Below are 25685 nucleotides of genomic sequence, written 5' to 3'. Positions count from 1 at the left end.
AAAATTGTCAAAATCTGGAGTGTATATTTTTCAAAAATTGGGAACTCCCTACTCTACAAATTAGTCGTCCAGAATTTTAAAAATAAATTTCCAGAAGAGAGAAATTATTAAAAAGGTGCTGATTTTAAAGATTTTGGTTATTCGTCATCTAATCCTATATACCATCAAATTTATGTACAACAGGTTCACTCTTGGTGTAGCATGAATCTCATGATTTTTCTCGCTAATTCCAGCATCTGCATAGTTTTTCATATTCGTCCCATTCATTATAGAGTGTATAATTTTATTCGTAAAACTTCTCCCGTGTGCTTTCTCCTCGTTTTTGCTTTTGTTGGGAACAAACTCATCCAGAGAATGATTCTCCAAAAATAACATCGTTTACATAGAATCACGATTTGATGTGCCAAATTAATATTTCTTATCACACACCTTATCTAATACATTACTCTTCTCATCAAGTTTTCGTATCGCACTTTCGCCTCGTTTTTTACAACTGGGTCACGAGTTCTAGTCCAATTCTGGTAACAAATTTCAGTAAATATTTCATATCTGCATACCAACAATCTAATTATTACGGACAGTTAAACGCATATCGGATCCGTTACTCCGAGAAAACAAGGTTATCTTCGAGAGACCCAACTTCATGCACGCTTTTCATAGTAGCGTTACCACTCGGAAAGGAATCTGTCATGTAAAACAAAATAAAGATTTCAAGTCTTCGTAAAAAAACCCTTAAAAATTTGCACAGTTTAAAAAATCTGGAAGAGTTAAATGGCTACTTAGTACTGATACTGATTTGGTAATAACTTCCTACCCATTGGCAATAGTTTGCTGCTCGGTGGTAAAGTTTTCATTACCACGACGTTACTAAACGAAATAAACATTGAGAAATGGTAATGAAAAATAGTTGCAATTTTTTTAAAAAGTAGAAAATCTAATTTGATCCACATAATGATTGTATCTTTGGTCAGTTCTTACCATAATAAAAATTCATAAATGTATAAAACGACGTCGAATAATTACATTTCCCTTGTTAGCTTAAGAAATTCCTCGTGGTTAAGAGCAATTTTTTTCGTTTTTCAAATCTTCAAAATCTTGATAACATTTACGTATTTTGATTGAATCGCACAAATATTTACATAGTAATTATGAAATATAAGTAATTACAATCTAATTATTATAATAATCTAATATAATCTAATATATTATCTAATATAATTACTTTAATAAGTAATTAGATATTAGAAATTCTAATTTAGAATTAAAAGTAATTAACTACTAGCTGAAAATTGAGAACATTAAAATTTTGGTAGGTAATCTACATGCAATAAAAAATGCATATCTGTCACTAATCTTTACATTAAGATAATCGTAACATTAAAAAGTGGCGTTAAATACGTACATTTAACTTCCATAAGACTTCAAATATTTCATGTTTTGAAATTTTAATGGTTTACAAAAACAAGACAATGAAAACTCGCTAAAAAACTGAATTATCAGATTTTCTCAGGTTTAGAAATCCCTCTCATGGTTTAGAGCCAACTTTTTTTTCGTTTCTTTAACCGTCAAAATATTGATTTACTTACGTATTTGATAAATTTACGTATTTCAAGTAAATAATACCAAAAATAATTACACACAGTTTTAAAACAATAAACTTTAAAAAAAGAGTCAGATAGATAAGTACATTACATACTACTGGTATTGATTTGGCAATAACTTCCTACCGGATTGGTAGCAGTGGTAAATTTTTCATTACTACATTACTAAATGGTAATGTCTGTTATTACCAGTGCCGGTAGAGTCATACATACATGTAAATACTCTCGTCAGTAATGATTTAATACCAGTTTCCTAAGAGTGTATACGCTTAAAAATCTGGTAGAGTCGCATATGTATAAACTCGTCACTCGGTAATCGTATTGAATTAAATCATTACAATTTAGTGATATCGTGGTAATGGGAAATTTACCACTGGGAAGCAAAATTCCACCAATCGGGTAGGAAATTATTACCGGAGCGGATATCAGTATGACTATCAGATTTTTAAGTGTAGTGCTTTATGTGAGTATTTTTCCGTTTTATTTAAAATACGGGAATTTTATCGATATTTTGACGATTAAAAAAGTTGACTAAACCACGAGGGATGTAAAATGTAGCTATTTAACGGCGTTTTTCATATTTATGAACATCTATTACGGCAATAACTGGCTATAGATATATAAGTCTTTTGTTTTGAGTATTATTTTTTCATAACCCACCTCTGGTTTTCTACTTTTTCTGAAATTACTAAATATTTTTCACTACCAATTATTACCAATTGGTAACAACCGACCTGATTGGTGGCAGTTTGTTTCTCAATTGCAACCTTTTCATTGCCACAACGTTGCAAAGTGAACATTGAGAAATGGAAATGAAAAATATGTAGTAATTTTTTAAAAAAAAGTAGAAACCAGAGCTGGGTTATTAAAAAATAATACTCACCAATACAATTATATATCTATAGCCAGTTTTTGCAGTAATAGATATTCATAAATATGAAAAACAACGTTAAATAGCTACATTTTAAGAAATTCCTCGTGGTTTAGTCAACTTTTTTTAAATCGTCAAAATATTGACAAAAAAACTTTACATAAAATCCTACACTTAAAAATCTCATAATCTGATATATACTCTGTATAGGTTTTGATTTGGCAATAACTTGTTACCGGATTGGTACTAGTTTGTTTCTGAGTTGTTAAATTTTTGATTGCCATAAAATTACTAAACCGTAGTGCCCGTTATTACCAATACCGGTAACAAAGTCATACATACAAGTACTCCGGTCAGCAATAACTTAATACCAGCATTTTTTATGATCATGATCAACATACCTTTCGTTAAACTTTGCAAATTTTCCCCAATTTAAAACAAAGATCAGAGTACAATTTGTAAATTTTTTGCAAACTTTTATAATTCACACCGGAACTGTAGCATTTTTTTGATTATGAGGTTGCGAAGTGGTCGTCGTTGTGACTAGGGTTGGTCATCCGATCCGATCCGATCCGATCGGATTATCCGAGATTATCCGACCACTTACTATAACATGTATCCGATCCGACCCAATCCGATCCGTCGGATTATCCGACCATGTTGTAGCAAATGGTCGGATAAAAATATCCGATCCGATCCGACGGATCGGATATTATCGGATTGGATAGGACCAACCCTAGTTGTGACGCATTTTTTCGTCACCGGCTTCGTCGTCGTACTCACAAGAATTTCATGTTTTGGTGTCACATTTCTATTACTCGTCACATGATGTACATTTTGCGTCACAATTTTGTAACTTGGTCCAATTTTTTCCGTTATTATGAGCTTCACTATCGGAGGTGAGGGTGCCGTCGTGGCCGGATTTTGTGGCGTCAGGAACACCGCAGATTTTTCTGTTGTCGTCACTGTGTTAATGACCTTATTATTACTCGTCGAATGCGCGGGCGCAGGCATTTTTGCGCGCGCGGGGGCGCCTTCATATTTGTTCTGATGAGATACATTTGTCCCAAAATTTTGGCCGTTAATTGGGCCCGGAAATGATTCGACCTGGTTCATTATTGGGGGAGGATCCTGTATATTTGTGTAAAATTTGGTAAATTTGTACCCCCTTAATTTTCGGATATGTGTGCAATTTCTTTTTACTTTACTTTAGCGGGTGGGAAGATATTTTCTTTGAAGGAGGGGTTTAATGAATGTTTCCGGGGGGTTTGAATCTGGCCACGATTACGGTAAAATTCCTGCCGGCGTCGTAAATCCCGCCGATTCCTAATCTTCGGATACGTTCCCAAACTGTGCAATTTTTTTTTTAATTACATTATTTATCAACCATAATTTTGTAATAACCCTTACAAATTACTAAAATTTCGATCAATTTGCCAATATTTTTTCACTATTTATCAAAATGTTCGTAAACACAATAATTCACAAATAAAACCGAATTATATGAATTTCCGTTATTATAACAAAAACACGATGATGTATCGCTATTTCGCCGATTTCGCAAATTGTATGAATTTTTACCCTAATTTAAGCTTGAAAAGGTATCCTGGTTTGATTGACACAAGTTTGAATATTAACTCTTAGAAATCATTAAAAGACACTGATCGAATTTCATGAGCAACTTTACAGCCAAAATAAATGATATCTGCAAAATGTCCCATTTCTGAAATGTGTTTTAAAATTTTCTACATATTCTGAAGACTGAATTTAACTTTAAACAAAAAATGGGACATTTTGCAGTCATCACTTATTTTAGGGTAAACCACCACCACTTTTGCCATACTTATCTCATGCATTTTAATTTATTGCGCTGTGCACCGTTGTTAGAGGTAACTAAATGGAGTCATATTTTCATATTGCTGCATTATTATTATTTGAAAATACCAAAAAATAACCCGATCGAGCTTTATAATAAATCCAGCTGCTTTTATCAATCATGCCGCACACTATTTGTTTTTTGGACGACTGTCACAGACGGATTAAGTCGAACCAGAAACGGCATCGACTGGGAGCGTCTGCACTCTGGCCCTTGTATTGTCGACTGTACCATGATGAGGAGGAAGCACACAAAACCGAGGTCATATGCGAAGCATGCCACATCAAGGTACGAAAAATATTTAATTTAGTCTAGTAATATGTATTTAATTGCTACTTATTCTGCAGATTCGCTCTCAATTGAAGGATGAAGGGACGAAACAATTCCGGAGGTCAAAACCTAAAGTAAGGGGAGAGGGTGTCATTCTACCGAGCCGAACAAGATTAAATATGAGAAGAGAAGACAATGATGCTTGTGGCGCTGAGGAGGAAGATCGTCGTGGCGCTGAGGAGAAAGATTGTCGTGGCGCTGAGGAGGAAGATCGTAGTGGCGCTGAGGAGGAAGATCGTCGTGGCGGTGGCGAAGACGATGCTCATGGCGCTGAGGAGGAAGATCGTCGTGGCGGTGGCGAAGACGATGCTCATGGCGCTGAGGAGGAAGATCATCGTAGTGGTGATGAAGACGGTGCTGGTGGCGCTGAGGAAGATAGTGGTCGTGGCGATGATGGAGACCGTGGTCGTGAGGAAAATTATGCTCGTGGAGGTGACGACGACTATTTTTGTTGGGCTGACGACGACCATGCTCATGAGGGTAAAGATGACGATGCTCAGCAAGAGATTGACCGCTTTGAGTATGGATTATTGGACATGGAGCTTGACGAAGTCCATTTTAATAGTGAGTATAGCAGATTAAATACTATAATCATAATGCTACAATACTATGATAGTATATTTAACTACCAGGTGGATTTGATACTACATCCCGTCATGAAAACTCCATGGCTATTTCAATAAGTGGCAGAAGTGAGATCCAGTCAGAATGGAGCACTCAAGGCACAACAGTGACGATGACCGCCCGAAGTCACTCTCAAGCGTCAATCGTTTCGTCTCTTTCCTGCGACCCATTCAACTCCTAAGTATCGATGTCCAGCACTCAATCAAGTAAATCACGGCGCTTACCAATGATCAGCTCCGTTGGATCCACGCAGAAGCGGTGCTTTATTTGTCATGACCCCAACGGCAGAAAAAGGATTCCAAAGTGCGCCATTCATCAAGCATGGACAGAGAAGGAAATATATATCCCTCATGACAATCGCTGCTGCAATATTCACCTTGAGGGAAAACTTTTCACAGATGACGCAATGCAGTTGATTATACCTACAAAACATGGCGTTCTGATGTCGGATGAAGAACTTGCACAGTGGATTTTGGATCTCAGCAGCAACAGAAACAAGTTAGGTGCTAGAAGACGTCGTTATAATTTCGACGATCAAACTGACGTGGACAAGGACGACTACCCAAATCTTGTCGGATTCTCTAAAATTCAGTTTAACTCGCTGCTAGCAGAAATATCAGGCCATGTACATAACAGTGTCAACCGAAGTGTCCGAAATGCGTTGGCCATCTTCCTTATGCTGCTTCGCCACAATTTGGCTCAGGTATTAATATTTAAGATTTATTCTTACCGCAAAATTCATTAGAATGAATACTTAATGCTGAAATACTCTTGTGTGCAGAAAGTGCTGGGCAGTCTTTTTGGAATCCCCAATCAATCATGCGTGAGTGAGACCATTGATGCAGTCCCTACAGCGCTGGACAACCATTTTGTCAAGAAATACCTCGGTTTTGAACACTTGTCCCGTGAAGCAGCCCTTCGTGACCACTCTCGTCCCATATACTCGAAGCTATTTAAAGAAGAAGACCCAACTAAGCTGTTTCTTATCATGGATGGAACCTATATTTATATTGAAAAGCCGGCCGACTTTCACCTGCAGAAACTAACTTATTCTGGGCAGAAAAAACGCAATTTAATCAAACCATTTATGATAGTTCTTCCGTCAGGGTATATCTTGGCTGCGTGTGGTCCTTATTATGCAAATGGTAAGTGTATTTTAGCGGCAAAGCTGGAAGATGTAGCAAAATGCATAATCCGTTGCAAGTTACATAATTGTCAAATAATCCGTAATTTTTAATTGCAGGTGCGAATAACGACGCTGGGATCTTAAAATCCATCCTGTCGGAGCTGCCACCTGATTCACCTTACTTGAAACCGGGCGATCACCACATTCTGGACAGGGGATTCAGAGACGTGATTCAGACTCTTCTTCGCCTTGGACACCTCACACATATGCCAGAACTACTAGACACCGATGATAAACAATTCACCACTTCGCAAGGAAATGAGTCAAGACGGGTCACGTTGGTTAGATGGTTGGTGGAGGCAGTAAATGGAAGAATCAAGAAAAAGTTCAAATTATTTCGAGAGACGGTTCCAGGAGGTAAGTCTATATAATAATTTATGCGTACCAAATGTATGTTGGTGCAAGTTTTAAAGTTATTATACTGTGCGATTAATTGCAGGATACCTTGAGAAGCTGCCCATGTTGTTCAGAATTGGTTGCGCCCTTATTAACTGTTTCTGCCCTCCTCTCTCCACCCACTCACCCAAGCATGATAAGATAGCCGAACGAGCATTGGAACTTGCTGACCGGGAGAATTTACTACAAAAGCGAATGGAGGACGAGAAGATGGATCGCCGGACTAAGGAATGGAAGACGGCCTCTCTGAAAGAATTTCCAAAATTCCCGAAGCTTAACGTTGACGATCTGGAAGACATAACCCTTGGAGTGTATCAGATTGGATTGGCCAAGAGATACGCTAATCTGCACATGAAAAATTCTCCAATCTTTGAAATTAAACTGAATTCAGAATTTCCAAACATCGTGCGAGCCAAGATTGAATCAAGGTTTACAGCCAATAAAGCCCACGATCTATGGATCGAATATTCTTCCGACCCAGAAGTTAAAGGTGCTGACGCAATAATTGGTTTCTACTGTAAATGCAAACAAGGCGCTCGGACATTGGGATGTTGTGCACATATTTGCACACTAAGTTAAAATTATTATATGTAAAAAAGCATAACTGGTAAATGGTAGATGTCTATTTTTATTATATTGTTAAAAGGTGCTGTGGTACTTGGGTTATCAGAGGTACCAAAACCCAACAACAATTAACGTTCGGAAAAGAAAACTGGAAATTATTAACGCCGGAAAACCTTAATCGGAGGAGGAGGAATCGGAGGATTATCATTAAGGCAGTTTTTGGTCAGGTTATGCATATACATTTATTTCTTCTAATCTGGTAATGACTCACAATTTTAGATCATCTATAAGTACGGCATAATTTGGGAAGGTACATGAGTACTCTGATTGATTTCGTAGTTTGCAATCCCAACCGTACTTATAAATGCATGTTAGGCGAATTAAACTAATATTAATATTGCGTATTGTTTTTTTCAGGTTTCATTGAGTTACAATTTTTTTGTGTTGTGTACATTTTCATGGATGTATGTATGTATTCCAGTGTAAAGTTATGATGCTGTAGAAAAATAAAATCTGAGTTGTATTGTATATATGTACGAATTATAATCTGTCAAATTATAAATATACAATATATATATGTAATACTCAAAATTGCAACGAAAACCGAAATGAATAACGAGCATTGTTGAGTACCTCAAATGCGGCTGCAAATATGTACATATTGCTTTCTCGCTTAATCTTCCATGATTTGTTACCACACAACTAAAAATAATAATTAATATCGGGGGCCCAGCATTTTGCATTGCAATCAATGAAAAATAATGCAAAGGGGCCCACGGTTACCATCAAGTTCGATCAGTGTCTTTGACCGAAATTCACATTTGGCTATGAACTAGGACAATTTCCAGTGTTAATATTCCCTAAAATGTGAAAAATTCTTAAATTTTAAAATGAAGTTGCAATAAAAACACTAATTTTATGATTTCTATGAACGACTCTTTCATTGATTCCGATCTAATTGTATACATTAATTGTGAAATTTTGCACAAACTTGGCATTTGGCTACACACTTCAACAATTCTAATTTCGAACTCAATTTCCCTAAAAAATGAAAAATTATACAATTTAGAAATTGGATAACGTGCAAATTAATAAAATTATTAATGAACTATTAATGAATTGTATTCTCAGACACAAATGCGGTTAGTACGTGTTAAAATGTTGCTAATTCGAAAAGTGAAAATTTATAAAAAATGCAGGCTAGACTAGAAACTAAGCAATTTCAAAATCTCCCAAAAATTAAAAATTGCAATTTCTAAATCAAATAAAAACGTGTAAAAAATTCGGATTACATCTATATTATAAGCTGGAAATGTCTGTCGGCAACGGAAGTGAAAGTGATTTTCCGAAACGGAAGTGAAAGTGGAGAAAGTTAAGTTTCGAATGGCGCGAAAATTCAAAATAAATTAAATTCAAAAATTTAAATACCATAAGGTGTGCTACTCTTTGTATGGGCTTATGGGGATGGTGGTTATATGGTGGTTGTCTGAGGGATGGTGGTTATCTGAGGGGTGGTGGTTATTTAGGTAAGATAAGTGGGCAGCGAGTAGTACTGTGCCCAAGCCCAGCCCTAGCCCAATCGCTCCTTAGAGTGAAGTAGCGAGTAGTACTGTGCCCAAGCCCAGCCCAGCCCTAGCCCAATCACTCCTTAGAGTTATATTGAAAATCACAGAAACTACCCCCGTACAGGAGACGGACTTATACCCTAGGAGTAAGTGGTCACTCCGCTGCGGATTGGAGTAGGAGTGGAGTGGGAGTGAGTCGCGAGCACACCGAAATGTCACTCGACTGGATAAAGTGGGAGTAAGGTCCCGTTACATTAATTGAGTACGACACCGCATCGTGGTTCATAGTTTGAAGACGGAGGTTTGGGGTTTTACTTAATACAATTGTACCTCCAATTTAATTTAACAAACACCGTGAATAAAGAAAAACGGAAATATTCTGACGAAGGCACTAGACAGTCAGAACATTATTTATTTTACTTCGACGTGCTATTGTACTCAGTGAGTCTACATTAACCTCCCACGTCGCAGCGAAATAGTCAAGATAACCACCCAAAATAACAACCATTTTACGACCATCCCAACATAACTACCATCAGGCATTGAATTTTTTTAATTTAATTTGTTTTTACTTTTCGCGCCATTCGAAACGTGACTTTCTTTACTCTCCCTTGCGTTGCAGATAATTTTCTTTCACTTCCGTTACCGACAGATATTTCCAGCTTATAATTTTCACTCGCCCGACGGGAGACGGGCTTATACGCTAGTATATTATATGTAAAATTTGCACATTTACCTAGAAACTTGAACAATTGTAAGCTCAACATTCCCTAAAAAATTAAATACGTAATGTGCACAAATTGATGGGCAGGATTTAATTTCAGTGTGTTTATTATATTACCAATATTCCCAGAAAAAAATTACAAATTCAGCAATTTAGGAACTTTTCTATGAGGGATTCGTAATTGGATAATATAAAAAATTAAAAACGTAAATATAGTGAACTTTTAAATAAAACGAATTGAATCTAAAATGTATTTGAGAGCAGGTAAAATTTGTGCGAAATTCATATTTGGCACTTTAACAATTTCAAGGCTCAATATGTCTAAAAATGAAAAATTCTAAATTCTAAAATCTGAAACTAATTAAATATTTAAAGTTAATTATTGAAATGAATTAATTGAATTAAAATTAAATTAATAAAAATTCTAAATTTTAGAATTACAGAAAATACGAATTTTATGGACGGGTTGAGCTTTGTTAATGCTGTGAAGAACGAGGAAAGTCTAATTGTGTAAATTCGCACTTAATATTTACACGAAACTGACATTCGAGTAGATAGAAACTCTGGTAAATTTCAGTTTCAAGGCTTCCAAGAGATTAAAAATTCCCAGAAAAAAAAACTAAAAATTCTGCAATTTCGAAACTTTTTTATGACAAATTCGAAATTGGATAATATAAAAGTAAAAGCATGTACATTTTGTGGACTTCTCAACTAAACGAGTTAAATCTAAAATGTTTACGAAAGCAGGGAAAATTTGCGCAAAAGTTACATCTGGCTAAAAACTAAAATTTCAAGTCTCATGATCAATATTCCCCCAAAGCACAAAAACTGCAATTTCGAAATCGGACGATATAACAAAATACAAAATTTATGGACGGATTGAGTCAGAGCTTTATCGATCGAGATCAAATTGTGGAAATTCATAGTAAAAATTGACACGAAATTCATAGTATACTATAAACTCTAGGAATTTCAATTTCAAGCATACTTGTTCAAAAACTTTGTTTTAATTCAAAAGTCAGTCATCCCGATTACTGACTGAAATTTTTCATTTACATTCAGTCATTTTCTTTCAAACTCATTTCATTTCAATTCATCTGACTTCATTTCTTACTTTACCCCATGTATTAAGCATAGGGTGAAAAATAAAAGAGTGAAAAATCCTTTCATTCACAGTCATTCATCTGAAATGACTGAATCTTTCACTCATTTTCATTCAAATCACAGGAAATTCATTTTCATTCACCATCATTCTCTATCATAATCAGTCACATGAATGAAAGTGAACAGGTATGATTTCAAGTCTCAAAAATTAAAAACTCTACAACTTCGAAATTTGAGAAGGTCTGGGCAAAATTAGAAACGTGTTAATCTTGTGCGTGGATTGTTCGCAGAACGAAATCTAAATGTGGTGAATTTTAAGTGAAAATTTTCACAAAGCCTTTCAAGTCTCTCTGAATATTACCCCCAAAAAAATAAAAAAATTCTACAACCTGGAAATTGTATGACGAATAAAAATTTGCATTTTATGGACGCGGTCGAAGAACGATGATCGAATGATCTAATTGTGAAATTTCGTAGTTAAACTTACACTTGATTAGAAACGAAAATTCCCAGAAAAAAACAAATTTCGAAATTTAAAAAAAAAAATTTACATGAAAAAGTCAACAATTTCGAAGTTGGACAACGTATGACAACATGAATTTAATGGATGTGATAAATCACGAAGAACTAATTGTAGAAATTGGTAATGAAAATTTACAAGAAGAGGAACTTGAACATCAATATTCCCCAAAAATGAAAAATTCCATAATTTCGAAATTGGATAATGGACTAAAGTAGAAACGTGTCAATTTTATGGGCATGATACAAACAGTTACTAATCTAAATGCGTATAATTTGCAGTGAAAATTTAGAGAAAATTCATATGAATGTGGGCAAATTTAAATATTTTTTAAAAATTGCTACAATTTCGCAACCATAAAAAATGGAAAATTTTGTGGGGGGATTTTGTAGTCTAGCAAGAAGACGTGCAAAATCTGAACGTATTTAATTTTAAGTGAACAATAACATAAAACTCGTATTTGGTTAGGAACTCTAACAATTCAGGTTTGAATATTTCCTAAAAACGTTTTGTAATTTCGAAATTGGACAATTCATAAAAATATAACCTTCAAGGTCGCGATGAACTTTACCACGAATGATGAAGAACGATGGTGCTCAAATTGTGAAAATCCGTAGTGAAATTACATGAAATTTACATTCGAGTAGGCAATTTCAATTTTAAGCTCAATATTCCCTAATTTCAAAATTGGAACGAGTTTTAAAATTCAACTTTCACGGATTTTCAGGAAGAAGTTTATCAGATTCTATCTAATGTAAATTCGTAGTGAATATTTACACGATATTCACATTCGAGTAGAAACTCTAGAAGTTTCACGCTAAATAATCCCTAAAAATGAAAAGCTCCGATATTTCGAAACGAGATTACGCACAAAAGTAAAAATGCTTCAATTTACAGATACATATTTTAATTTTTTGTGACCTCAATTTCATCCGTGGCAAGAAACTATCAGTGCATCTAAACGTATTTGATTGAAGTGAAAATTTTCACAGAATTCGCATTTGGTTAGGAACTTGAACAATTTCAAATTTCAATATTCCCCGAAAATGAAAAATTCTACAATTTCGAAATTAGATAGAGTATAAAAATATGGATTTTACCGGAGAACGTGGAGCATCTAAATTCATAGTGAATATTAACACGATTCCAGCATACCTGTTCAAAAATTTAGTTTTCACTCAAAAATCAGTCATCATCGTCGATTTCTGATTGATAATTTTCATTCACATTCCGTCATTTTCTTTCAAATTCATTTCAATTCACTTCACTTCATCCGATGTAATTTCTTACTTTACCCCATGTATTAAACATGGTCTGAAAAATGGAATGAGTGAGACATCTTTCATTTACAGTCATTCATCTAAAATGACGGAATATTTCAATCATTTTCACTCAAATGACAGGAAATTCATTTCCATTCACTACCACTTACCGTCATGATCACTCAAATGAACGAAATTGAACAGGTATGTATTGAATACATTGTATTCGAGTAGAAACTCCACAAATTATAATGAATAATGAAATAATAACGATATAATAACGAATCTAGATAGTTGTAGAAATAGTGGAATTTGAATTTCCAATTTCAATATTCCCCAAAATGAAACGTTCTAATTAATTTTCTGGGCAGATTATAATTTGATTTATAGAACTGTTATTAATCTAAATGTTTTAAAACTACAGCATAAATTTAAATGAAATTCAAATTTGGCTAGAAATTTGAACAGTTTGAAGTCTCAATATTCCCAAAAAATAAAAAATTCTACAATTCTGACGTAAGAAGCAAAACAAAAACATGTCAAATTTACTTAAAATATGCTTAAAATAGTCTTAATATTCCCTAAAAACTTACTCCAAGCAACTTTGCAGGGCCTTTTAAGATGGATCTTGGTAGTTAACGGCAACACGTTTGGGTGGAAATGGCCCCCACCGGCCAACCAATTGACCGATCATGTCCATCTTCGAACTCATCCTTACTTTTGACCTGAAGATCAAGTGTACAAAATTTCAAGTCGATAGCTTGTGTTGAAGGAGAGTTATCGTGCGTACAGACAGACGGACGGACAGACAGACATCCTGACAAATCTATAAGGCCATCTTAAAAGGCCTAAAAACGAGAAACCTACAATTTCGAAATTAGATAAGATGTCAAAGCAATAAATAAAAAAAGATTTGAATTTTATAAAAATATTGTACCAAGTCTAAACACATATTCCCAGAAAAACGAAGAAAAAATCTACAATTTCGAAATGGGAAACTCTTCAATTTAGAAACATTTAAAAATATGAATTTCAAGGATAGGTTGGATGTAATAAACAAACCCTAAAAAGGATTGCTTAGGTGAGACTGGAGTATGTGCGATTAAAAGTTTGAAATAACCCCCTCCCTCCTCCCACCCTGGACGGAAAGTGTTGGCAAAATGATCATCACCACCTGGGAATAATTTTTGGATTGTGCAAAGTTTTGCAGTGCAAATATAACAGAAAGGCTTAACATAGAATTTATATAAACATATGCAAAGAATGGCTGATTATCTGTTTCTTGGCTGCGCATTCAAAGTGAAATAAACCCCAACCTATGTCTTATTTTACTTACCGAATGAACTTTTCAATAATATTATAGTACATTATTAACGAAATATCAACAGCCGCCAATGGTCATTCTAACGATAAAACTAGTAGATGCGTAAACTGAAAGAATTGATTTAATATAGACCAAGTACATGATATTTGGGAGCGAAATTATTTAACCGTGATGAAATTATTCCCAGAGCAGTGATGCCCATTTTGCCAACACTTTCCATCCAGGGTGGGAGGAGGGAGGGGGTTATTTCAAACTTTTAATCGCACATACTCCAGTCTCACCTAAGCAATCCTTTTTAGGGTTTGTTTGTTTTGAGCTTTTAATTGGTAATATCGCGATGAATGAGTAACAAAGGTTTGGTTCAAATATTTGAAATAGGTGTTGAAAATTTGTTAACAAAATAGATTTGATTATGAAAATTATCTGACGAATGCCAAATTCTGCAAAGACTAAATGACGTTATACAACCTCGTGTCATTTAGTCCTTGCAAAATATCATGTAAAATGTCCTTCCTGGGTTAGGACATTTTACGTGATATTTATACTTGCACCCTTTAAAAATTCGAATCAAAGCTCTTCAATTGCTAGGCGACCTGACCCCTTCAGTTACCGTCAGCGCCGGCCCTGAACCCAAATGCTAATTTTTCGTCAAAGGGAAAACTTTTTCATTTCTCAACCGATTTTGATGATTATAATTTTAAATGAAAGATAGCTATATTTGTCACATTTCCATCCACGCACATTTTCTGTTAAATGTTTCACTTCTGTATAATAAGGCAAAATGTTGTCATGGAAGTGGTTTTTGAACGATTAAATACAAAATAAGAAGAGTTCATGTATGGCAGCTGAGAATTAGATTCTTCATGATCATAATTGACTCTGGGTTTTTATTTGATCGAAATCGGTTGAGAAATGATAAAGTATGGGCTGTGGTCACTTTTCAGAACCCGAGTGAATGCTTACTTAGGTATTTTTTCAGTAACCATAGCCTCACCTAAGAAAAAGAAAGATCTAATTGTGGAAATTCGCAGTGAATATTTGCACTAAATTTACATTCGAGTAGAAACTCTGCCAATTTCAATTTCAAGTCTCAATATTTCATAAAAATGAAAATTTCCATAATTTCGAAATGAAATAAGGTGCAATAGTAGTCTCTAGAAGCGGGCAAAGAGGTTATCTAAATCATGTAATTTAAAATGAAACTTGTCTAAAATTCACAATCGGCTTCAAAGTTGAAATTTTACGAGTCTCAATATTCCCTAAAAATGAAAAATTCCGCAATTTCAAAAATTAAACAATGTATAAAAATTACAACCCTCCATCAAGTCTTTTGGCAGATTATACATAAACCTATTGAAACGATGGATCTAAATGTATTTAATTGGACGAAATTCCCAATGGACACGTTTGGAAAGGATATTTGCATCCGAAGGGGAGAAATTCTGAAATTTCGAAACTAGATGCCGTGCAAAAGTAAACCCTATGAATTTTATGGGCAGATTGTAATCTCAACTAGCCATCTAAATGTCTTGAATTTTAAGTGAAAATTTCCACAAAATTCACGTTTTTAGTTGAATAACTGAACAATTTCAAGGCTTAATCAATGTTCCCAAAAGAAAAGGATGAAAACCTCTACAATTTCGAAATCGGACTTGCGTTAGAATAAGCATGATGAAGATATGAATGTGGAAATCCATAGTGAATATTTACAGGAAATTTGCATTTGAGGACAAACTCCAGCAATTTCAATATTCCCGAAAAAATAAAAAAAATACATAATTTTGAGATTCGGTATGGTGTAAGAATAAAAACATTAGAATTTCATGGAGAGAAAGCACGGTGGTATCATCCAAATCTGTAAAATATAGTTAAAATTTACACCAAATTTACATTTGGCTAGGATCTTGAACAATTTTAAGTCTCAATATTCCCTAGAAATTCAAAATTATGTACTTTTGAATTTCGATAAGGTGCAAAGTAAAAAAGCGTAAATTTTCTGGGCGAATTGTGATCAAATGTGTGTAATTTAATGTGAAAATTTCCACACAATTCAGATTTGACTAGGAGCTTGAACATTTTCAATGCTCAATATTCCCTGAAAAGTTTAAAATTCTACAATTTCGAATTAGATAACAGTAAAAACGTAAATTCTTAGGATGGATGTGGAAATTTAATCGCATCTCAACGTTTACTATAAAGTCAAAATTTACACAAACTTCGTATTTGGCTAGGAAGTCACCCAATTTCCAATCTCAATTATAAATTCGGAAATTTGGAAATTATGTACACTCTAAATAAAATCATTACCAAATCATTACCAAAATGCACACGTATATGACTCTGCAAAAACGGTAATAATAACCACCGGCTGGTAAAGAAATTGATTGAACCCGAAGTGGTAATAAAGAACACCTTTAGGGATAAAATCAATACCGTGATGTATGACAGATGTACTACAATATGTAGTAAAATGTCTACCGCCTGGTAATAAACCATACCACTTTGTACACGGCGTGCTACTCATACCGGTATTAATGCTTTTTATATGTATACCCCATTATTACCAAATTTTGTGCAGATTTCCACCGAAAATAATACATTTATTTATTTTCTTTACAATAATCTTTCAATCAATTATATTTATTGTAAAACCATTTTAAAACATACTTACATAAGTATAAAATTTAAGTATAATGCAAACTATGGTTTTTGACACTCGTCTGTCCCCCCTTCAAATTCCGATGAATCTCCAGTCGATTTTGGATGAGCCCACACCGGTTGACGTCTTGCAGAAAAATCTCTGTTCTGATTTCCAACTCAAATTTTTGCTTCACTGAAAAAAATAAACATAACATTATTATTTACTCGTTCCTATTAAGATGGTGGTCGTGCTCGATCACCATCTTCAAGGCACCTACATATGATAATTTGATACTTACCTGTTTCCAAAAATTCTATATAATTTCCAGAAGTTTTTATCACTTTCTTCCACGGGCAGAATAGGATTAATTTCGCCATTTTGACTTGAGTTGAGCTGAGCAGAAACTAAAACTGAAAAATGCGCCACTGTGTAGCGTCTCACAATCCATACCAAATGTATTAAAATTCTTACCACTATGGTAATAAACCACACCAAAATGTAGATCTCGTCAGCACCACAACTTGTAGTGCACTTGATTAAAATTATGGTAAAGAATGTTATCTAAATTTGAAGGATATAATTACCAGCTCGTAGGAATTTATTACCAAAATTATAAAGATAACTTAAAATATTGTGGTGGAAGGCCAGTTACCCGGTTGGTATTGATACGGTAATAATCCGGTATAATTTTTGTAGGACGCGTCATTACCAAGAGCTCGGTAAAGACGCTTATTAGGAATTCTTTACCAAGTTGCTAAGAGTGTACTGGAAGTCTCAAAATTCCTGAAACGAGAAAAATCCTGCACCTTCGAAATTGGATAACGTGCAAAAGTAGAATAAGTGTGAATTTTATGGGAGAATTGTAATTGTTGTACTATAATTCTCAGTACTGAATCATACATACTTGTTCAATTTAGTTCAAATTTAGTATTCATTCAAAAGTCAGTCATCCCCATTTCTGACTAAAAATTTTCATCCACATTCAGTCATTTTCTTCCAAATTCATTTCAATTCTTCATCCGACTTCATTTCTTACTTCGCCCCATGTAATAAGCATAGGGTGAAAAATGAAATGAGTGAGAAATCCTTTCATTCATAGTCATTCATCTGAAATGACGGAATCTTTCACTCATTTTCATTCAAATCACAGGAAATTCATTTTCATGCACCATCATTCTCTATCATAATCAGTCAAATGAATGAATGAAAGTCAACAGGTATAGTGAACGAGCAAAGGACCGGAATGCGTTTAGTTTCCCAAAAATTCTAGTTTCGGAATAATTGAAAGGAGTGAAGTTTATAGGCGAATTGTAGTCTTCCAGGATTTGCAGCGAAAATCTGGAAATCTGTTTATGAAATGAAGATTTACGCAAATTCCTCATTTGGCTAGCAACTTGAACGATTTTGAGTGAAGAACAAGGAAATTGTGTAAACTTTGGTTGGAACTTTGGGTTGGAATTACAAAAATAAAGAATGAGTAATATAATTGACTAAATTCACACGAAATTGACATTCAAGTAGAAACTCTCGAAAATTTTAATTTCAACGCTCAATATTTCTTTTTAAAAAATTAAAAATTCCGCAATTTCATAACTTTTTTATGACAAATTCTAAATTGAATAATGAAAAAATTAAAAATTCCGCAATTTCATAACTTTTTTATGACAAATTCTAAATTGAATAATGAAAAAATTAAAAACGTAGATGTGTTTACTTTGAGGTGAAAATTTACACAAAATTGCTATTGGACTAGAAACTTGAAAAGGTTACAATTTATTACTCAGAAATGTAATTCGCCCTTCTAAATGTGTTGAATTTTAAGTGGAAGTTTCCACAAAATTCACATTTGGCTTGGCACTTAGATATTTCCCCAACAAATGAAAAACTCTACAATTTTGAATTCGAATAATGTATTAGTAACATAACAAGGTTGACTTGAGTATTTAATTTCAACTCCAAATCATACCAAGAGTACCCACTTGATGTGTGTGTGTGTGTATCTGCGTTTTTGACTCCCACAAAGAGATTTCTATGGCTCGTATGAAACTCAAATTTACCCAATTGGGGGTCATGTGAGATTGATGATGGTGCGGAATTTGAGCAGTATTTGCCTTCAGTTGGTCTGCACTGTTCAGCCAACTTCCACTATTTTAGAGCCAAAAATAAATTAATAGTTTTTTAATAACGCAAACAAAGAGCTCCAAGTTGATTAATTTTTGTAATGTCATTTCATAAATAAATTTATTTCATTAAAATAAGAGTAGCCTAATGTTATGCATTTATTAACAAAAATGGGTCAATCTGCGTCAACCACGTCATCATGAGCTTGACTTTTAGCTTCCCGAGTCGTCTGTTACTCAGCCTGATGTCCTTGACCTTGACCGCTCTGGGCTTCAATATTATCCCCAAATCCAACGGCAGCATTGCCGACTGGCTGCTCTACACCTGAAGGAGCTTGATTACTAGATTGAGATGCTACCTAGCAATTTCAAATAAATTTATTCCTCAAATTATTTTGACTTTCAATATATTTTTAAATCAAAGCTCACCTGATGACCCTGAATTTCCCTCAACATCCTCTAAGTCTTTTGACCTCCTCCGTTTCTTTTTCCAGCTTCCCTTTCAATTCTCTCTCCGTAGCTCTTCGAATTTCCTCAAACGCTTCTTCATTTCTCCACTGGCAGAGACAACAAAAAAAGTGGGCTTCTAAAATTCGAAATGAAAGAATTATGTTTGCTGTATCAAATTGCCTGATAAAATTATTGCCACTAACTATGAACAAAAACGTCCCAACACGGACATCTACCCCATTCTGATTCAGGATTAAATCCTGCCCTTAGTGGCACGAGATGGCCGCATGCAGTGTTTGGACAGGTCCCTGAACATAAGAACAGGAAATGTTAGCGATAATATTATTAGTATTATGCTGTATTAGTATTATTAGTAAATTTATTCGTTCAAAAATACCTGTTTTTCCAATTGTTCTCTCGGCGTTTTGGCCAGCAATTACTTCACCACACCATGAACAGTATCTGTCGTGACGTCCGTGTAAAATTGGGAGATGCAAGGCAAATCTGGCAAGATTTTTTCGCCTAAATTCATTCTTAAAATAAAAAAATATCATCATTAGCTAATATTAATTTGCAAGTAACACAAAGACCTTTACCTTAGAATTCGATGCAACAGGATGGGGGTGGTCCACGTGACGTTGAAAATTAACAAACTCAGAAATAAATTTATTTTTAAAATACGTTAGGAAGCGTCACAAGATGAGCAAACTGTGAGAGGGGAGAGAAAAACATGTGGTAGTTGAAATTCGTAGTCAGTAGTTCGGCTAAATATGCTTAGGTGGCGTCGATGCTGGACAAATCCAAATGCAACCATCATTTGCATCAATATCTGTGGTGAAATATGAGACTGCGCTTCTTCACCGGTGAAAACCACGAAAATCTTCAAAACTTTGCCAAAAACCCAAGTTTGTTGCAATTTAAAAGGTTTTTCCACCATTGTGCAACTATCCCGGACCAAAATATATATTCTGCAGGAAATTTTTAAATTAAAAAAACTTGAATTTTCGATGATGGTTTTAACGGGTTAAAGCAGGTTATTTTAGTGTTTTTGACTTCCTTAAGTGGGTATGCCGCGTACATATATACATCCTTCCTACCTACTGATCTGCGGGGCTTTTCTTTTACACCCAGGACAGCAGACAGATCATTATGCAGCATCCATCACGGTAGAACGCAGTTTTTTACAATTACCAAGAATTTGCACAGTAAAATTCATGATAATATATGCAAATAATTTTGGATCGATTTTAAGACCCAAAAACGTTCGGATGAAAACACAACATGTCATGTCTGCATAGGACTATGACGTAGCTGCAAGCATTGCAGGCGGGGTGTAAAAGAAAAGCCCCGCAGATCAGTAGGTATATGCACTTCACATATTATCAACAATTATTCAAAGTGTATGCTTCGTCCGCAATTTGCGGGCTTAACTTCTCGTATTTCCTAAAACAGTAGAAAAATTCTATTTCGAAATTAGATAAAGACTATGATCATAGACGAGTTAGCTTGATGAAGATCTGATTGTGCAAATCCGTAGTGAATATGTGTACGAAATTTACGGGTGATTAGAAGCGGCAAAAATTTCATTTAAAGTCTCAATATTCCCAGAAAAGAAATTCTGCAATTTCAAAAAATATTTTTCTTTATGAAAAGCTCAACAATTTCGAAGTTGGACAACGTTTAAAAATATGAATTTTATGGACGTGATAACTTCATCACAATAATGCACTAATTGTACAAATTGGTAGTGAAAATTTGCACGAAATTCCTACAAGAAAAGGAACTTGAACAGTCTCAATATTCTCTAAAATGAAAAAATCTACAATTTGGAAATTATATTACATGCAAAAGTAAAATCGTAAATTTTCAGGATGGATTGATTGAACCTTTGCAGCTAGAGGTACCATCTAATTAATTAATTGAAAGTGCACATTTACACAAAATTCATATTCGGCTAGGAACTTGAACACTTTTAAGTATCAAGATTCGAAAAAACTTACAATTTCGAAACTGGATAGAATTGAAATATAAATTTCATGTTGAAAGAAACTTTACAAAATTCACATTTTGTTAGAAACTTAAAAATTTCAATTTCAAACACAATTTTCCTAAAAATGAATAGTTTTACAATTTCGAAATTAGATGACGTTCAAAAGTAAACATTTGAACAATGTCAAGTCTCAGCATTCCCTAAACATTAAAAAATTCTACAATTTCAAAATTAGATAACGTTTAAATTAATAAAAATGTGAATTTAATGGACCTCAACCCTAAATGCAGTTAATACGTGTCTAAACTCTAAATGTTCTTAATTTGAAATGGAAATTTATACAAAATTCATGTTGAAACTGAGCACTTTCAAATCTCAATATTCCCTAAAAATTAAAAATTTTACAATTTCGAAATTGGATAGTGAGATTAATGCTAATTAATAAAAACGTGTGAATTCTACGCGTTGTAATCTCGTCCTCTTATATCCTTTTTTATATCTAACTGATCTAACTCTGTTTAATTTCATGTCAAAACTTCCACAAAATTCCTAATCGACTATAAACTTGAAAAATTTCCAGTTTTCCCAATATTCCGTAAAAAAATTAAAAATTCTAAAATTTTGAGGTTGGACCAGGAGGAAAAATAAAAATGTGTGAATTTTGTAGTCAGATTGTAATCTCAAGAGCGAGACAGGTAGATACGTATTTAAACATGTTTAATTTAAAGTGATTTAAAATGTACACAAAACTCATATTTGAATTAGGAACTTGATAAGTCTCAATATTTCCAAAAAATTATTAGAACTTCCTCAGTTTCAAAATTTGGTAAAGTATAAAAATATGATAATAAGAAAAAAGAATACTAAAAAAAGAAAAGATGGTAGTATAAAGAATATAAAAAGTGCAAAAATTTGTAAGAGAAAATTTTACAATCTTCATGCGTTTAATAAAAGTACAAATTTACATAAAAGGCTGAGGGACTTGAACACTTTAAAGTCTCAATATTCCCACATAAAACCATAAAATAAAATTTCGAAATTGGAAATATAACTTTATTTGGGTTTAACCACGAAGAAAGATGAAGATCACAATGTGTAAAATAGTAGTTAGAATTACAAAAAATTTACATTTCACGTCTTGCATAATTTTCCTAAAAATGAAAAGTTCCACAATTTCGAAATTTGGAAATTAAAAACGTGTCTATTTGTAATCTATTCGACGAGGAGATGCAGATCTAAGGAATAAATATGTTTAATTTGGAGTGAAAATTAACACATAATAAACATTGGTCTAGAAAGTTGGATAATTTCAAGTCTCAATATTCCCTAAAAATTCTACAATTTCGGAATTAGAATGTGTAAAATTAAAAACTTGTCAATTTTATTAGCGAATTATATTCCCACAATTACACCCATTGAGATATCTAATGTGCTGAATTTGAAGTAAAAATTTACGCAAAATTTATATTTGATTAGAAACTTGAACAAATTTCAATATTCCCCAAAAACATAAGAAACACTATGTAATTTCGAAATTGGATCACGTTTTAAAATACAACTTTCACGGGTTTTCATGAACCAAGATCTTTATCTGATGCAATCTAAACTTAGAAATTCGTAACGAATATTTACACCAAATTGATATTCGAGTAGAAACTCTATCAGTATCAATTTCAAGCTCAATATTCCCTAAAAATGAAAAGCTCCAAAATTTCGAAACTACTATTGGTTCTGCTGAGAGAGTTGGAATCCATCGCCGATTTACATTAGCCGAATGAGCCGAATCGCATAAGGTTATCTAATTATTTAATACGAATTTTTTTAAAATTCGTATTCAATAATTCGTATTAAATAATTAGATAACCTTATGCGATTCGGCTCATTCGGCTAATGTAAATCGGCGATGGATTCCAACTCTCTCAGCAGAACCAATAGTAGACTTGAGTAGGCTACATGCAAAAGAAAAACGTGTCAATTTGTTATTTATTTTTTTATTGCAATTTCATCGTTTTCGTCAAAAATTACATCTAAATGTGTTTAATTTTTAGTGAAATTTGCTAAAAAAAATCCGCATTGGGTTAAGAACTTGCACAATTTTAAGTTTCAATATTCCCTAAAATTAAAAATTCTAAAATTTTGAAATTAGATAACGTGGAAAAATAAAAACGTGTGGATTTTATGGGAGGATTGTAATCTCATCCGAAAGAACAACAAATTGGTGATCTTACTGTGTTTAATATCAGGTGAAAATTATGTATTTTATGGAGTATTCTCAAAAAAATTAAAAATTCTGCAATTTCGAAAAATATTTATTTTATGAAAACTCTATAATATCGAAATTGGATAACACAGGTGGATTTTTTTATCGACTTCTGAATAAAATGTACCAATCTAAATTGTGTAGCAATGAAGTGAAAATTTTCCCAAATTGACCTTCCGTTAGGAACTTTTTCAAGTCACAAAGTCGCAATATTCCATAAAAATGAAAAATTATACAATTTTGAAATTTGATAAGATGAAAAAGTGAAGAAACTTTAACAATTTCAATATTCCCTAAAAAATTAATAATTCTACAAATTTGAAATTGGACAATTTGGAAAAATAAAAACCTGGGAATATTAAATATGTATTCTCACAGGAGGAACACAAATCTGAATGTGTTTAAATTTTAGTTAATACTTAACAAAATTCAGATTTGGCTAGGAACCTAAACAATTTCAATGTTCCCCAAAAATGAAAAAGTTATATAATTTCAAAATTGGATAAAGTGTCAAAATATGAATTTAATGGACGGATTGAGTTTTACTTTTACTACGAATAATAAACCAGGATCTGAATGTGGAAATTAGTAGTGAATATTTATACGAAATTCACATTCGATTAGAAATTTCAAGTTTCAATATTCCCGAAAAAAATTCAAAATTCTGCAATTTCGAAAAATATTTTTTTTAAGGAAAACCCCTACAAGTTCGAAATTGGGTAAAGTACAAATTAATAATTAATTAATAGATTTATTAATGGACTTCTGAGCAAAACGAGGCTGATCTAAAATGTGTAACAACGGATGTTAAAATTCGTACAAAATTCATATTTGGCTAGGAACTTGAACAATATTTAGTTTCAATATTCTTAAAAACGAAAAATTCCACAAAGTTTGAAATTATGCAATGTACAAAAATAAAAACGTGTGAATTTTATGAGGAGTGAGAACTCAACGTGTTTAATTTCTGCTGAAAACGACAAAATTCAGATTTGACTCGGAACGGAACGTGACGTGAGGAATTTCAAGTCTCAATATTCCATAAAAAGATAACTTGTAAAATTTCGAAATTTGATGCTCTATAAAAGTTTTAAGTTTCAATATTCCCAAAAAATAAGAGACTCGAAAATTTCGAATTAGATAAAAATATGATCTTCATGGATGGCTTGAAAGCTTTATATATAGGAAGTGATCAATCAATTCTAAATGATTACGAATATTGATGAAATTCAAATTCATATTCCAATAAAAAACTCCTACAATTTCAATTTCAAGGCTGAATATTTCATAAAAAATGTATAAAATTCTAAAATTTCGGAATTATTTATAAAAATGTAAATCTCAACAATACCGAAATGTGAATTTCATAAACGACTTGATCGGATATGACCAGAACCTACATATATCAATTTCAAATTTAAGGCTCACTTTTCAACAGAATTAAAAATTCCGCAATCTGTGTGAAACTGTGAATATATTTTTTTAATTGAAAAATTCAAAAATTTGTAGATTAGAAAACGTGCAGAAATTAAAACTTGAAAATTTTATTCGCGGATTGTAATTTCAGCAACCAAAAGACAGCGGTACACCTAAATTAGATTGATTCGAGACGATATTTACACAAAATTCATAGTTGGCTAGGAACCTGAACAAGTCTCAATATTAACCCTTTAAACTGTAACGACGACAATTGTCGTTTTATAAGAAATGGTTTAATTCGGGAGTACGACAAAAGTCGTCCTGAAAACTCGTGGTCATGGCGCGGAAGGACGACAATTGTCGTTTCTAGGAGGTCATTGATTTTCACCATTTTCTCTCCGCGACCTAAAATTTGTTGCAATTTTGAGGTATTTCTCCTATGCCAACACAATACTATATTTGAAGATTTTCTTCCCGAAAATTTGGATATTTCCCTATACAACGCAATGTTAAATTTTGGATTTTTCAGTTTTTCGAGTTTTATTAAAAACTCCTGAATTTCTCCTCCCGCGCCATGACCACAACATACTTTTAGCGTCCCCGATTTAATGCCTTTTCTTGTCGTTAATCATACACGTTAAAGGGTTAAAAAAAATCGAAAAAGCTTACAATTTCGAAATTGATACCGTACAAAAATACAACGTTCAAGGACTTTCATGGAGTCAGAGCGTGATTCAATTACATTTAACATTGGAGGTCTTCCAGCGTATGCTCACAGATTTTGAGCAAACTGTTGTCGTTCGATCGCAAGTTTTAATTAGGATGAAATTTGCGAAAGACACGATCTCCAAATGGGCA

At 33.4% G+C, this 25685-nt stretch overlaps 3 protein-coding genes and 1 long non-coding RNA gene across 5 annotated transcripts; 2 read left to right on the top strand and 2 right to left on the bottom strand.

The window, feature by feature from the left end:
- Window positions 1-1624: 1624 nt before the first annotated feature.
- Window positions 1625-5514, top strand: LOC110859060 (S-antigen protein-like). Its single transcript, XM_022107923.2, has 3 exons — window positions 1625-4636; window positions 4696-5242; window positions 5311-5514. Exons 1-3 carry the CDS (start codon window positions 4469-4471, stop codon window positions 5481-5483), a joined length of 888 nt encoding a protein of 295 aa, XP_021963615.1. The 5' UTR covers window positions 1625-4468; the 3' UTR covers window positions 5484-5514.
- LOC110859059 lies at window positions 5484-8343 on the top strand. Its single transcript, XM_035859268.1, has 4 exons — window positions 5484-6005; window positions 6084-6447; window positions 6546-6845; window positions 6928-8343. The coding sequence occupies exons 1-4, from the start codon at window positions 5490-5492 to the stop codon at window positions 7461-7463; spliced, it is 1716 nt and encodes a 571-aa protein (XP_035715161.1). The 5' UTR covers window positions 5484-5489; the 3' UTR covers window positions 7464-8343.
- Window positions 8344-16641: 8298 nt separating this feature from the next.
- On the bottom strand, window positions 16642-17347 carry LOC118438700. 2 transcript variants are annotated; one of them, XM_035859287.1, is made up of 4 exons: window positions 17241-17347; window positions 17060-17149; window positions 16887-16981; window positions 16642-16780 (listed from the first exon to the last, which is right to left on the bottom strand). In XM_035859287.1, exons 1-4 carry the CDS (start codon window positions 17292-17294, stop codon window positions 16765-16767), a joined length of 255 nt encoding a protein of 84 aa, XP_035715180.1. In that variant the 5' UTR covers window positions 17295-17347; the 3' UTR covers window positions 16642-16764. The 2 variants fall into 2 exon arrangements, with proteins under 2 accessions (XP_035715180.1, XP_035715179.1); XM_035859286.1 differs by having other exon boundaries at window positions 16887-17149.
- A 1588-nt stretch (window positions 17348-18935) lies between these two features.
- Window positions 18936-19867, bottom strand: LOC118438701. The gene is made up of 5 exons (XR_004837001.1): window positions 19755-19867; window positions 19556-19691; window positions 19362-19466; window positions 19138-19294; window positions 18936-19067 (listed from the first exon to the last, which is right to left on the bottom strand). It is a non-coding gene; the product is annotated as an uncharacterized LOC118438701 (long non-coding RNA).
- Window positions 19868-25685: the final 5818 nt, after the last annotated feature.

Source organism: Folsomia candida, unplaced genomic scaffold (genome assembly GCF_002217175.1).
Source record: "Folsomia candida strain VU population unplaced genomic scaffold, ASM221717v1 Fcan01_Sc024, whole genome shotgun sequence".
Taxonomy (NCBI): domain Eukaryota; kingdom Metazoa; phylum Arthropoda; class Collembola; order Entomobryomorpha; family Isotomidae; genus Folsomia; species Folsomia candida.
This window is presented reverse-complemented; position numbering and strand designations above follow the sequence as displayed.

What these genes read in the sequence shown, in the direction of transcription:
- LOC110859059 (XM_035859268.1), top strand. Translation starts at nt 5,490, where the DNA reads ATGTCCAGCACTCAATCAAGTAAATCACGGCGCTTACCAATGATCAGC. An exon ending in TGGTCCTTATTATGCAAATG is followed by an intron (nt 6,448 to 6,545) that starts GTAAGTGTATTT and finishes TTTTAATTGCAG; the next exon opens with GTGCGAATAACGACGCTGGG. An exon ending in TCGAGAGACGGTTCCAGGAG is followed by an intron (nt 6,846 to 6,927) that starts GTAAGTCTATAT and finishes GATTAATTGCAG; the next exon opens with GATACCTTGAGAAGCTGCCC.
- LOC118438700 (XM_035859286.1), bottom strand. Translation starts at nt 17,294, where the DNA reads ATGACGCGTCCTACAAAAATTATACCGGATTATTACCGTATCAATACC. An exon ending in ACCGTATCAATACCAACCGG is followed by an intron (nt 17,150 to 17,240) that starts GTAACTGGCCTT and finishes CTTCAAATTTAG; the next exon opens with ATAACATTCTTTACCATAAT.
- LOC110859060 (XM_022107923.2), top strand. Translation starts at nt 4,469, where the DNA reads ATGCCGCACACTATTTGTTTTTTGGACGACTGTCACAGACGGATTAAG. An exon ending in GCGAAGCATGCCACATCAAG is followed by an intron (nt 4,637 to 4,695) that starts GTACGAAAAATA and finishes CTTATTCTGCAG; the next exon opens with ATTCGCTCTCAATTGAAGGA. An exon ending in TGACGAAGTCCATTTTAATA is followed by an intron (nt 5,243 to 5,310) that starts GTGAGTATAGCA and finishes TTTAACTACCAG; the next exon opens with GTGGATTTGATACTACATCC.